Raw genomic sequence first — 14,260 nt, 5'->3', positions numbered from 1 at the left:
TTCCTTGTTTAGAGATAAAACGGGAGAGACTGAAGTCCCAATATGACACTTATGTGGGATGAGTGGAGGCTGAGATAAGAGCCAGCTCTGTGCTTCTGTACCATGCTGGTCCCCACTTTGTGGGTATTTTCCCCCCGCTTACAGTGCAGAACTTCATTTAGCAGTTTCTGACCCTGGCTACAAGCTGAAAAGTAGGCCAGAAACCTGTTTCCACTTTCGAGCGTTTGATTTTGCTCGCCCGCAGCCTTAAGGACGACGACCCCGACCAGAGCCGCGGGGCTGCGCTGGCCCCGCACTGGGGGCGGCGGGCGAGGCCGCGGGACCGGGCGGGGCCGGGCGGGAGCGGGGCCGGGCCCTCCCCGCCGCTGGGGGGGCGCAGCCGCGGCGCGGGGCGGAAGGAGCGGCGGCTCCTCCCCGCGGAGCCGGAGCCGATCGGGGCGGGCGCGGCCCATGGCGGCGCGGCGGGCGGGCCCCGGCGGGGTGAGGGCGCGGCGGGGCCGGGGCGGGAGGCGGCGAACGGGGCCCGCGGAGCCCGGGACGCCCGGCTGCGGAGCCCGGGAGGCGGGAGCTTGTCCCGCCGGGCGCTGTGGCTGAAGGGATGTCGCGGAGCCCTCGGTGGCAGCAGCTGCCGCCGGGAGGCGGAGAGGAAGCGGGACGCGAGAGCGGAGAGCCCCGGTAGCGCGGTCGTACCTCCCCGCTCCGCTGGGGAGGCGGACAGGGGATGTCGCCGGATGCAGCGTGGCACGTTTCTGCCACCTCTGCTGGGGTGGCAAGCAAGCGTTTCCTCCTTGTTTTCGTATTTTCATATAAATCTCTCAGAAGATAATCTGCAGAGCTTTAAATCTGTAAAGGCTGGTTAAGTGTTTTTAAACACTGAGGGCTTTTAAACCCTTTCTGCCCTGCATCCTGGAATGGACACCAGCGGGGTTGGGTAGCTCGGTTTTCCCGCCCTGAGTTTCCAGGTGTGCCCCAGCGTCCTGTGGCCTGGCTCACGTGTGCAAACACAGGGTTGGACTGAGGCAGCGGCTGCTGGTTTGAGAGCATCTGTTGCCTTCAGGGGCGCTATGGCTACCTTAGAGCATTCAGCAGCTCTTCTGGCAGTAACAAAATGTCTCTCTCCCCAAACTCGTGCTTGGAGTGAAGTTCAGACTCTGCGAACCGGCAAATAAACCAAAGCTGGTATCTGTATGGCAGAGTTGTCTGTCATACAGATGGAACCGATGAGTATTCACCACTGCCTGCTTGCATGTGGTTCCCTTTGTTGCAAGGAATAAATGATAACATATCAGTTCACTTTTCAGTTGTTTTATAGAAAGTAATAAAGTAGGTACTACAGAATACAGACATACTACTGCACATGTGGTGAATGCTGTATAGAAGGTTTGTGGGTTTGGTTGGTTGGTTTGTTTTTATGGATTTTTTAGCTCTTAGTTTTTTAAAATATCAAGAATCGTAAACATTTAGTATTTCCTGCTACAGGAATGTTGGAAACAGTAAAAGTAATGAGCTCTGACCTTTACCAATATTTTTCTCATACAGCTGTATGGTGTGACCAGTCCTGGGGGCCGCTTAGGGTGTGCAGTTCCCTACCTGTATAAATGGCACTTGCTGTCAGTCTTCAGCATGGCCAAAATCCAAGTGAGAGATTTGAGGCCTAATCCCACAAACCCTTCCTTGCACGAGGCGTCTCGTTTGCTTTGGGTAAACAAACCAAAGTCAAACTTGTTTACAGGAACCTGGACCAGCAAGTGGAGTTAATGAGTTTTTTTGTGCAAATAACATTTGGTGCCATAGAACAAACTGCCCTTGTTTCAAACGGGAGTAGTGCTGGGTCCTAACCCAGGGCCAGGAGGGTTCATGTTCAGCTAATCCTGGCTGCCTGAAGTTTATTTTTAGTTCAGAATTAGCTGAGGTTCAATGTGAGCAGCGTTAGGGAGCATAGACCAGTTCACAGTGCCTCTTTCAGGGAGCAGCTTCAAATGATATGGGAAAGAAACAAGTGGTAAGTTTGAGTCTTACCAGTCTTACAGCCCTTTTTATTTCTTATATCAACTGAATTTTTTGAGCATGGGAAATACTTATTTGTGTATACTCTTTCAATATAATTGTGTAATACAAAATCTGAAAGTTAACTGCCTTTTTCTAGATGAGAGAAAGGTACAAAGCTCAGTTTCTGATTATTATCAGGAGATATTTTTAGATTTTAGTTGTGTTTGACCTGCTAGTAAATATGAAAATTAATAAAAATGAAATATAGTATTTTATAATATTTAAAGCTATTCTCATAACTGAGCTTATTTCCTTTTACTGACTTTACTATTGTTCTGAATTTACGCCTTCATTAATAGAAAATACTCTATCAGCTCATGCTGTATACTATACAAGTGTATTGAATGCATAAATTATTGCAGTATTCTGATATTTGAACAGATTGACTGACAAGCTTTCTAATGAAAGCAGTACCTTACATGAAAAGTGAAAATTATCCAAATGAAGTTGAAATGCAAGCTGTGCCTCACACACAGATGTTAGGTACACGTCCCTAATGCAGTGCCCATCAGAACTCTGGTAAGGACATATTATTCCAGCATCTTTTAGCTATTGCTTTTCTATAACATCTCCATCAGGAATGTGTAGCCATTTAGGGGGCATATGAAGCAAAACATACCTCGTGTGTTCTGACCACACCTGGAAGCAGCTGTTTTCTGAGAGGTGGTTTTATGCTGATAGAAGTTGACTTTTGTCTCTCTCTTGTCTTTCAGTGCCCGCCTCGTGCCCTTCCTCCAGTGCCAAGGTAAAATCAGTGCTTTCTGTGGAACTGATTGTGGTGCTGTACTGCAGTGATTTTAAAAGTAATGACATTAAGAGAAATAAGCTTATTAAACATATGAGTAGTCATAACAGTTTTAAAAATAATTGCTTCTCTTTCTAATTTTTGTCCCAGAACACTTTACAAGGAATGCAAAGCATTTTGAAGCTGAGAAATTTTAGTCTATTAATTCAGTTTTAATACTGAGAGATAAATCCTTTAAAAAGTTTCAGATAGATATTACAGTTTTAATGTCTACTATAGTGGAACTGATGTCTTTTTCAATCTCTTCTCACTTCCCTCTTTGTTTTGTTACATGTTCTTTTGTTTATTTGGATCGCAGATCCTTCAGAACAGGAATTTCTGACATTGGACTAGATATTCTTGAATAGGGATATAGGTGTCTACTAATTCGATGTAGCATAGGTAAAAAATAGGGCTTTTTTTTCAATGTGGAAGTAGAGTTGTTATGACACAGTACTTTAGAATTCTTTCAAAGTACCTGAAAGTAAATGTGATGTTTATGATTGATGACATAGAGTGTGTCTTTTTAGTAATGTATGGGCTCAAATGTTTTATAACTTTTGTTGGTTTGTTACATATCAGGCAGTAAGACAAGTTTTAATTAGCCAGGTGATTAAAGCTTTTAATCTGATCCCCAGCCAGCCAATCAAGAAACTGTGCCTAGTCACCAACAAAGTGTTGAGTCTTGATGATTGCTTCCTACCCTTAACCCTGTTGTAACAACTGCTCAGAAAGAGGGATGGGGATAAGGGAAGGAATCACAGAAGCAACACTGTGAATTTCACTGCTGTGAATTGTAATTCATTCAAAATTAACTTTCTTCTCATCTTTGTTCCTTTTACACTGCATGTCAACACCTTTTCTCCTTAAATGTGAAGTGGAAGCCAAGGTGAGTTATTAAGGAGAATTATAAACACTGATAGTTCCTTTTGGTATCACACATTCTCTCTTTAAAGATAGAGCCTTATACTTTTCCTGGATGCAGGCTGATTGTTTAAACTGCATGGATACCTGTGCTGCCATTGCTAGAGCTGTAGTTTTCTTTGTTCTCTTTATTGTTTGCTGTTTCCATCAAGGTAACTGAAATGCTGCCACTGTGCTTTAAACAATAAGTTCATTTTTCAGAGCATTATTGAGAGTATTTGACTTTTTCACCTAATACAGGTTGCATGTGTGTGTTTAGCCTCTGCCACACATAAGACAGTTTTCCTTATCCTGTTTTCCTATCATCTTCTCTACTCCTCCTCCTTGTGTGAACTGGTGAATTATCATCTTACCTGTAGAATGTGATGTCATAATTTGTAAAAAAGAACCTATTTCTTAACTTGCAATAAAATGGCTGCTAAAAAAAGAAAATAGAGTTTTCTCCTTGCTGTGCACCCATACTTCTGTTTTATGTTATGCAGATGAAATTCCACTCAGTCGTCCCAAAAAAAGAAAACCCAAAGGAAAGACTCCATTAGGTGAGGTCCTACCAAGACTGAAAACTGTTCTTTTATTCCTGCTATTTTTTGCCTTTATAAATTTTTTGCATGCTTCATTAAATAGTAATTTCCAGCTGTAAGATGCTTATGTTTAATGTGTTAAGAGCTCGAATTTTTGAATGAACTAAGATAAAACTCATTTAACAATTTGGCTCAATTTGAGTCCTTGGCCAAATAAAGTCAAAAGTTAATCATTACATTGCCACTGAAGAGTTAGTTAAGAGTGTAAAAGATGACTAGTGTCAGAGCTTTGTATTTCTACAAGAAGCAAATCTGCAGAACAAACATATTGTTTTAAGCAAGATTATGAGTCTGATCTGTTTTGATAAAGCAGAACATGTTAACAGAGTCTAGTGGATTTCTGTAACCAGTTGACTTGGGTCAATATAAAAGTTTGATGAGTAAACTACTTTTATTTGCTTAAAAGTGTACAATGAGGCCTCACTGAAAGACCTTTAAATGCAACAAGTAGAGCTGTTGCTAGCAGGATTTTCCAAGGATTAAGTTTTGTTTACTGTTGTTTTCAGTGAGCTGAATGATGGTGCAAAGTATACCTTGACTTTTGCTGTTACTTTGCTGGTTAATTTTGCTTTTTAGCACAGTAAAACTTTATAAAAGGTGGGTAAACCTGTGCTTGAAGTAGAAACAGATGGATTCAGTTCTTATCATAAAGATGACAGTCTTTGGAAGAGCTATAAAAAACCAGATGTGATGTAAAATGGAACAGTAACTTTCTGCTTCTGGTCATGTCTTTCTTCTTCTGATCATGCAAACTGATGCTACTGGTGCTAGAATATTCGATGAATTCATGTTAACCTCTCATGGAAATGTAGTTCCTCCGAAGTATAATAGCTCCTCTCTCACACTGGAGTAAACATCCTTTAGTGTTGTTTTTCTGCTCTTCCCTTTATTCTTGTGGAGTATGTTTAGCATTTAAATTTCCCTTTGATTTGATGCTATTTTGCCTTAGCACATATCTGCGTGGATCACTTTGTAACAAACTGTTAATTTTTACTTGTCCCTTGCATTATAATCTTTGCACGTAGAAAGGAGAAATACAGAGGTATAGTTCTTTCCCGTGGTGGATTTCTTTCAGTCAGGCCTCTGCTGTGTGCCCAAATGGAAATTGGATACTTAATTTCCTCCTAAGCAAGAAACTGCTAGGGTGAAAGGAGGGTTGTTAGCCGTCACCCCTGTATGTTCCTTCTTACGGCATTTGATTCCCAACTGTTTTCCTAGCCAGTGCATTTGCATCTCAGTTGTTGCTCAGCTGGGCAAATACAGAGGGCAAATACAGAATTTGCACAGCGTAGTAAATGGCAGCTTTTTCTTGCCTGTTTCTCGCTGGCTCTGAGTTAAGGTTGCTGGATCTTCTGCTGTGGTTTTCAGATGGCATCGTCCACGCCGCGGTGCGGCGGCAGTCTGAGAGCAGCGAGCCCCTCACTCCCGAACACCAGGATGTCCCTCCGCAGAGGAAACGCAAGAAGAAGAAAGCACCTGCTGGTATGTGAAACAAGTTGGAAAGAGCGCCGAATAAAACGTGGGAACGCAGAAATGGGATTGGCCAACATGTATTTTGGCTTAAAACATTTCATGGGCTTTTGTACTTAAAACACCTGAAAGTAATCTCTGAGTGCATGGCAGCTTAGAGTTTCAGTTTCTGGTGTCAGATTCCATAGGGTACAAACATCCATGAGAACAACTGTAGTACAGTTTTGGAAGTGATAAAATAGATACTTTACATCATTCAAAGCTCAGAAGATCATAACTTTTTTGCGACTCTGTTTATATAGTAACAACTATTTATGTATTTGAGTGAATGTATGTCCATTTTTATGAAAGCTCTGAAACTTTCATGTCGTGGTGTTTGTTTTTTTTTTTTTAAATCTTCAGATTCTGAGACCTCTTTTACCCAGCAAAATGTTGCATCCCTGTTTCAGAATGGAAATGGCATGGATGTCCCTGAAGCTGAAGAAACAGTGGTCCGCAAACAGAGAAAAAGAACTAAGTGAGACAATACTAGTATAGCTCATCATTTGGAACACCTGTGACAGTGACTGTGGCTGAGTAGTATTTTATATTGTCACATTACAAAAACATAAGATCTTGAAGCTCAACCATCCTGATACCATTCAGCCTGTGTGCAGTTCTTTCCAGGGCTAAGATCTAACTTTCTTCACCTGTTTGCTCTGTGCATACCTGGATGCATTACAGTTCTGAATACATTTTCATGAGCCTAATAGTTCAGTCACATATGTGAAAAAATTAGAACGTGTAACCACTTTCTTTCATTCTTACTATCTTCTTCTTAATGTTATGAGAGTTAGCATGTTTTTTCCCCAGTTGTTCCCGTATGTTCTAATTGTTAATCTTTTGACATGGGATTAGCTTTATGTTTTTAGTTAATTAACTCCATGAGAACTTTAGTCCTTAAAATTGTAAATGGGATAATATTATACAGGTCAGTAGCCTGGTCAGTTCTTATCAGTCAAGTTAGACAGGTAAATGTTCATAGGAGCCTTTAGGTTTTCCATGTTACTTCCTGTTCTTTCTTTGACCCACTGTATGTTCTGTGCTGACAGGAAACCTCGGCCGGCCGAAATGCAGAGTCCCAATGAGCTGGAAGTGGAGGAGGAAGACATCATTGAAGATGAGCACAGAAAGAGCCCAGATCAGCAGCCCGTGTTTGCTGCTCCCACTGGAATTAGCCAGCCTGTTAGCAAAGTGTTTGTTGAGAAAAATCGTAAGTTCGTCTTGTGATTTCAGTAACTTAAGGGCATTCTTGCAATTAGAGGAAGCACTATTGTATTTAAAATCCAAATACTGTAAAGTTGTCCCAAACAAAAATTATATGGAAATAAATATACATGATAATTTTTCAACATTGAATGCTGGTTTGGTTGAATGTTTGAATTCCACGGTGTGTGTGAAAAAGACTGTTTCAGAGTACCCAGCTGAGCTCATTTGACTTAATACTGTCACAGTACCTTGAGAAGAAATTATTATTTATAAAAAGTCTTTCCAGTGGCAGTTTTATGATGGGTGTTTGGGGTTTTCTGTTGGTTTTGGGTTTGGGGGTTTTTTTGTACCGGGGTTTTTTTTTTGTACACTGAGTAATTTTCCAAAGTGCTCTGCACATTCTTTGCACATTCAGGTCTTAGCCTGACCACCAGGATGCATCACTCTGACAGAGGCATCCTGGTACCAGTGTGCACTGACAGAGGGCAGGAGGTGGGGCAGGAGAGAGTTTCTGATGGAACTTCTGAGGCTTACAGCTTTTTAATGCAGAAATGATGATGAAAGGTAACAGTACTCTCTGCAACTAATTTTCTCATCCTTTCAGGGCGTTTTCAGGCAGCTGACCGTGCAGAATTGATTAAAACCACTGAAAATATTAATGTACTTCTGGATGTCAAGGCTTCATGGACTACTAGAGATGTTGCCCTCTCAGTGCACCGAAGTTTCAGGTGAAAGATAAATGTTCTGATGTAAATAAGCAGAAATCAGTGTTGGAGTTTTGCGTTGGGGTTTTTTTTCCCTGAAAATTAATGCCTTTTCTCTACCATTCAGATGTATCTTTATTTCTTTTGGATATTCCTAATAAATGGTGGTTCAGGATGCGAAAGATAGAAAGTTTATCACTCTTCTAGGTTTTGGTATTTATTGTCAAGAATATGTATTTCTAGTTTAGACATCACATGCAAAATATGGGTATAAAAAGAATAACTAAGAAAGTCATATTGCAAAGATTCAGACAAAATCTGAATAGAAAGAGGCTGATCTGATAACCAAAATATTAGAGACCTACCAAAAAAAATTAGAAAATAAGACTGACCCATCAGGTGTATCACCAGAATAAAAATACTTGAATTCAGGTAGTTCTCAAAGAAAAATCCTGGTAGGTGAAAAAGAGGGAGGAGTGAAATTGGACTAGGGGAATAAGTTTGCACACAATAGCAAAAAAGTAATGTATTTTTTTTAATATGTGGTCGTGTTGAGGTACAGGATGGGAAGATGACAACCATTTTATTCTCTTGTGTATATTATCTGTGAGCCTGTGCTTCCTTTTCAAGGTTTTCCTTAGCAAGGAAGATAATGAAAAGACTGCCTTGGGGACAAGTTTAAGACCACTGTGTGAGTGTAAAGGGCAGTGCTTTTGGAAAGCTACAGGCAGCGAGTGAAACTGTTTGATTCCTGAAGCAGTAATGAAGCAAAGGCAAAACATCTTTGTTTTCTTTAAGTGCTCAGGTTCTGGTGCAGTCTGTTAAGGGAGGATGTAGAAGTCTTGTTGCCTAGAATTTTTAAAACTAGATCAGGAAAAGCATTTAGAAACAATTTCTGAAAGGCTCTGAAAAGCAGGGTCGAACAGATGGATTTTCTATCGATCTAAAGGTCTTTGCTAATTCAAGATATTAAAAGTGATCTAATGTTCTTTCCTTCTTTCAGGGTGATGGGACTCTTTACCCATGGCTTCCTTGCTGGGTATGCTGTATGGAACATCGTTGTTATCTACATTTTGGCAGGACATGAGCTTTCCACAGTTTCTAACCTGCTTGAACAGTATAAGCCAATAGCATACCCAGCTCAAAGTTTGTTCTATTTGTTGCTGTCTATCAGTACAGTCTCAGCCTTTGACAGGTAAAATATATTTGTATTTGAAAGGTGTGTGTAATTTGGGTACACTGTGTTCCTTTCTGTAGCATATTTTGATCTGCTCTTGATGATTCAATGTGCTATACTTAAAGAATGATTTTACACATGGCTGGCTATACACAGAAAGGGTGTACTTGTGCATCCAGACCTTTCTTACTCATTTCTGTCCATTGCTTGGACCCTGCTTCAGCAAACTGGTACTGTTTGTTTCAGTCTTTCTTGGCTTTGGCATAATGAGGGCCATTGCCATGTGTGTGGGATGTAGTTGTGTATTAAGGCACTGTAACAGAGGCAGAAAAAATACCTTGCATAAGGTAAAAGAATACTCCTAGAAGAACAATATCATTGTCTTACTGGGCTGTGTTAATGACTCTTGGTTTTGTTATCAGGACTGATTTGGCAAAAGCCTCAGTTGCAGTGAGGGGCTTTCTTACCCTAGACCCAGCAGCAGTAGCCTCTTTCTGTAAGTATTTTGAAGTGGATAGGAAGTTGTCCAGAAAATATGGTAAATGGAAAACTCCTATGTACTGTTTTTAGTGAAATCGCCCTTCCTGGTTATTTTCTACTTTAGAAGAAGTGACTTAGTAGTTGAAAATAGCAAAGGCTGTGAACACTTTGTTACATAATTTTTTAAAGCATTTGCAGTAGTAGCATTAGTGGGGCTGTTAAGTGAGATAGTTCTTTCCCACTTCTGAATACAGAACACAAATCTAACAAAAAAACTGAATAACAAGATGCCCGTTTGATGTAGCTGATGAATTGCAAAAGTGCAGAAACCAGACTTTGATGGGTCAGAAATGTTGAAGGAAGAGAGAATGAATTTAGGGAGGCAGTGGAGTGAAAGAATATGTAGTGATTAGTACCGTGTCATTATGAGACAGCATTTGGGAGTTTATATCTGACGCTGCTAATTCCATTTCTTCCAGTGTACTTTGCTGCTCTTATCTTGTCCTTAAGCCAGCAGATGACATGTGACAGAATCAACCTCTACACACCACCTTCGGAAAATGGCAGTATCTGGTAGGAAACTTAAGAAACCACTTCTGTAAATTATGATGTAGCTCCCTTAAGAACCTTAGTCAAACTAGTGGATGGAAGAGGTCATACAATATATATAAGAAAGTATTGATGAACTATTTCATTACTAAACCTGCCTTTGTTTGAGCTTGTCCTGAACCTTTGATAATTTCACTGAAAAATAAAAACTCAAGGATGGGTTTGGTCATTTTGGTTGCCAATCCATTGTACCTCAAACAAGAGCCTGTTGGAATGATGCTGGAAATGTCATCTGGCAGGAACCATAAGAATCTCTTTAGCTTGAGAATGGGTTCAAGGGCTTGACATTCTGTAGAGAGTCAACACTGTTTTTGAAGGAGATGGTCTGTCACAGGATGCATCATCTTAGCAGACACAGGTGACACTTAAACCTAAAGCATTGTTTCCTGTTAGGCAATCCCATCCAAAGCTGTTACTTTCTGAAGTAGATATTAATGGACTTGAATTCTGGTAGCATGAGTTTTTAAACTAGACCAGAAGCAGAACAGAGAAGTAGAACAGAAGCATTTATGTGAAAATTTGCTGGTTTGGGCAGTTAGTTTTGGGGTTTCCTTTTAGGGCTTCTGTAAATGTTTATTGAGTTGTTTATTAAAAAGCCTAGATTCTAGTAACAAAACCACAACCTGCTATTGTTATGACAGTAAGAAAAGTGTCAGTTAACCATCTAAGCTAAATCATACAGTCCTAAAGCCCCGTCTCATCCACCCCACAGCATCTCCATACAGGTCCTTGCATTGGCTCCCCAACAGACTTTAGTAACTTGCTGTTCACTTGCCTTGCTGACTCATGAGGAAGTGCTTAAAAGAAAGATGAACTGATGATATTTTGTGTTGCCTTTCACCACAGTAAAATTTGACCATGCATTTTGATTTTTATTTTCTGTCTCTTGGCCAAGAAAAGGAATTTCCTGTTGAACTCTACCAGTGGACATTCTCTGTGAGATACTGGGGTTTCTTAGCTAAGTCACGTGTCTTTGGTAATCATTCTCTTTGCAATGCAAGACCATCATGACAGTACAAGTAGTTCTGTTTTCACATCTGGCTTAGCAAGCTTGTTTTGATGATACTCTGTTGAAATTATGACTGTAACCTCTGCGTACCAGTGAGCTGACTGATGGGTTGATGTGTTTTTCCCAGGACTGCAGGTACAGAGGAAGAAATTGTTCATTCATGGGTTGTGGTGAATCTGGTAGTGTCTGTTCTAGTTGGGACAAGTTGGATCTTCTTGTCTTACCGACCAGAGCTAGACCACAGTGAAGGTAGGAAACGTTAATAGACGAAATTGTTTATAATAAAGCTTGTTTTATAATAAAGCTTGTTTATTCAAGCTTTTATCTGCTGAACCAAGTGCTCTGCATTTGGTGTTCGAGACTAGTCCTGACAAATTTTGTGACTGAATGAAAACAAGCACCCCCTAGCAACCTTCCACAGCAAATGCTTCTTAGGATGCTCGTGTCTGTGTTTGGTTTTATAAAGGATAAGCTTTCATTTAAAAAGGAAGGAAAAGCCTTATTTGTCATGTCTGAAGCAACACAAATTTTGAAACGAGAGAGCACGTCTCTTTTTCACTGAAGGGAAAAAGAAGTTTAACAGTATTTTAAATATTTGAAATGTATTCTACTTGTGTTTTAGAAAATTCCCTAATGTTATTAATGTTCCTTTTGCAAATGCTTAATGCGTTTTAAGCTCAGTATTATTTCCAGTAGAACACTGCAGTAGTTTTGGGAACTCCCAAGCTTTGAAAAGTCAGATTGGTGCTTGCAGAACAGGACTTCAAAAGAGGACTACTTGTATTGGTCCAGGCTGCAGGAAGGGGCAAGCAAGTTCTTTTCACAGAAGAAGCTTTGCTAGAGACTAGGCCTTCTTCCTTTTGTGTTCCAACTGGGATCCAAAAGGTGTATCATAACTTAGCTTTCCTGTCAAGTGCATGCAGCCTGTGACTTGAAGGTATGCTGTTCATAAAAATCTGAAGTTTTGACTTAGAAGTGATAAGGTATCCCTAGAACCATGAATTAAAACACAGATTTGTTTTTGGGAAACTGAAGACTGAACATGCTTCCTGAAATTGCTTTAGAATTTTAATGTTCAGGTGTCTGTATTTCAGCTGTCCCCAGTTACTGTGCTTATTTCTAATAACTCAATGAGTTAAAAAAACATGAATAACTAAGTGGCAGCCTTTACAGTCCTATTTGTAATAGATGTTTAAATTGTATTTTAAACCCATTTTTTAAATAATACTTATTCAAACAGTCCAGTGGCAGAATTTTACTCAAGTTTTGATGAACTTTTCTGATGTTTACATGTGCCTAGTAAGATTGGAAAAGTGCTTCAGAGATTTCTAGAGAGAAATTCATTAGGACTTACCCCAAACAGTAGAGAAAGTTTAGTTTGCTAAGGATGGGGTAGCAAAAATAAGTGAATCTCAAACTTGAGGGGATAAACCACATTGTTGCATGTACAGGCTGTGTAATTTTACCATGCTGACAAGATGTTGGCAAACACAGCCTGGCTATACAAAGAATGTGCAGGTAGCACGACAAAGCACACGTGTGGAGTACAGAGACATAAGAGAACCCTCAGCAGCACAGAGCTCCACAGGGGCTACTTCATCAGCTGCTTAGTTTGCCCAGCCAGTTTCTCCACCAGGAGCTCTTCACTGCTGGCCTTGGGCTGTTTGCCATGGCTGAGCTGTGAGCATGATACAGCTGTGAGCAGTATCATTCATGCATGATGCTTTCTAACCCAGGTTCTACTGGTGCTGACCTAACACCGAAACACAGAGCAGTTACATCTATAAGTGAATGAGTCTCTAAACAGAAATCTTCCTTCCTAAGTCTGACACTCTCAAAACAATCCCTCAGTGTACTTCAGAGTTCTGTTTCAGTGTCCAGGTTGAATGCAGGGTGGTACTACATGTGATCACCTGCTAACATTGTCACCAGTTCTGTTAATTTTGGGGGGCAACAGTGGTTTTCTAAGGACGGTGGTGGCCCTTGCCATTGCTGAGTCGTTAATGGTATGACTGAGACAAAAAACAGGAGGCTTGGGGGAATCCCAGGGTGCTTTTCAGGAGTAATGGAATTGTATTCAGGGGAAAGTTTTCAAAGAAAATGAATTTATTTTTTTTCTCATTTAGAATTGATGTTTCATGCTGAAATTGAGGAATTTCCCCAGGGAGATGTCATACCCAGAGTCCAGCCATAAGTGTGGAACAAGAACCTGCAACTATTGTAGCTGGGACTGATGGCACAACATGTTGTGTATTATAGCTATGTATTATAATTTTCATAAAGAAAAAAATGTATTTTTATATTGTATATATTTAATGTTGATCTTTTTATGTATGTTACAGTTTCCAAACGTGATTGAAAACTTTTATACTTTTGCTTTTTATTTTACAAAGCAGATTATTCCTAGTGCAAAAAGTCAAGGTTTATTTTGTAAATATTGCTACCTACATAGCCAAAGACACTAGAGGGTTGCAGAAGATCAGGTGTTCAGAGCTTTTTTGATGGTTGTAACACTCTTCAACAACCTGCTTTTATTACTTATGCTGACAGCAGTTAGCTTATCTGACTTGGTTAAATGTCCTCTAGAGATTAAAACAAGTCATAAGACAAAAGTAGTCTAAGGAAGAGAAGATGATAACAAAAGAAGAGTTAGGAAACATAAAATCCACCAAGTTGGTAAACATAAAATAATCTGCATTTGGGTGTCATAAAAAGTATTTGCTAGAATAAAGGATTGAATTGACAGGGATTTTGTTTAATAATCCATAAAAGAGGACACTTTTTTTTATCTCTTTTTAGTTCTCTTGACAAAGATCTTGATGATAACAAGTTCTTTCAGGTTGATTAGAGACAAGAAAAAGAAGCTTTAATGTCGCAACAGTTTGGTCAGTTAATGAAAACACCTAAATACATCTTCTAATCAAATGGTTGTTTTGTGTTGCCAACAGGATACATCCATGGCCTCTAATTTCTCAGCAGTCAGGATGCATAACTATTACAAAGCCATTCACAGGAAGAGTGTTCTGATTTTTCCTTATCTTGTATGGCAAGAACAACAGTTTATTCACTGCTCTTGCTAAAGAAACTTGAATTTCACAGATGTTGAAAATGTTCGTACTTCTGCCTATTTGGATGGAGATTGATTTCCCCCCAAATTGTTGTTTTGTGTTAGGATGGAATGGGAAACTTCTTCCTAAAATTACAAGAAAATGATTATTAAAGCAA

At 40.0% G+C, this 14,260-nt stretch overlaps 1 protein-coding gene across 5 annotated transcripts; it reads left to right on the top strand.

Annotated features, from left to right (window-relative positions):
• The first annotated feature begins 416 nt into the window (after nucleotides 1-416).
• On the top strand, nucleotides 417-13,699 carry TMEM237 (transmembrane protein 237). 5 transcript variants are annotated; one of them, XM_032692642.1, is made up of 13 exons: nucleotides 417-480; nucleotides 2,763-2,794; nucleotides 3,712-3,722; nucleotides 4,240-4,296; nucleotides 5,707-5,820; nucleotides 6,211-6,325; nucleotides 6,900-7,060; nucleotides 7,661-7,784; nucleotides 8,764-8,955; nucleotides 9,360-9,433; nucleotides 9,897-9,990; nucleotides 11,163-11,284; nucleotides 13,162-13,699. In XM_032692642.1, the coding sequence occupies exons 1-13, from the start codon at nucleotides 451-453 to the stop codon at nucleotides 13,227-13,229; spliced, it is 1,194 nt and encodes a 397-aa protein (XP_032548533.1). In that variant the 5' UTR covers nucleotides 417-450; the 3' UTR covers nucleotides 13,230-13,699. The 5 variants fall into 5 exon arrangements, with proteins under 5 accessions (XP_032548533.1, XP_032548534.1, XP_032548532.1 ...); XM_032692643.1 differs by lacking the exon at nucleotides 417-480 and adding an exon at nucleotides 628-2,002; XM_032692641.1 differs by lacking the exon at nucleotides 417-480 and having other exon boundaries at nucleotides 2,589-2,794.
• Nucleotides 13,700-14,260: the final 561 nt, after the last annotated feature.

Source organism: Chiroxiphia lanceolata, chromosome 7 (assembly GCF_009829145.1).
Source record: "Chiroxiphia lanceolata isolate bChiLan1 chromosome 7, bChiLan1.pri, whole genome shotgun sequence".
NCBI classification, from domain to species: domain Eukaryota; kingdom Metazoa; phylum Chordata; class Aves; order Passeriformes; family Pipridae; genus Chiroxiphia; species Chiroxiphia lanceolata.
Note: the sequence above shows the minus strand (reverse complement) of the source record. Positions and strands in the feature narration are given on the sequence as shown.

Excerpts from the sequence above, each read along its gene's own strand:
- TMEM237 (XM_032692641.1), top strand. The coding sequence starts at position 2,721 with ATGCTGATAGAAGTTGACTTTTGTCTCTCTCTTGTCTTTCAGTGCCCG. Across the intron at positions 4,297-5,706 it reads CAAAGGAAAGACTCCATTAG|ATGGCATCGTCCACGCCGCG; the intron begins GTGAGGTCCTAC and ends TGTGGTTTTCAG. Across the intron at positions 5,821-6,210 it reads GAAGAAGAAAGCACCTGCTG|ATTCTGAGACCTCTTTTACC; the intron begins GTATGTGAAACA and ends TTAAATCTTCAG.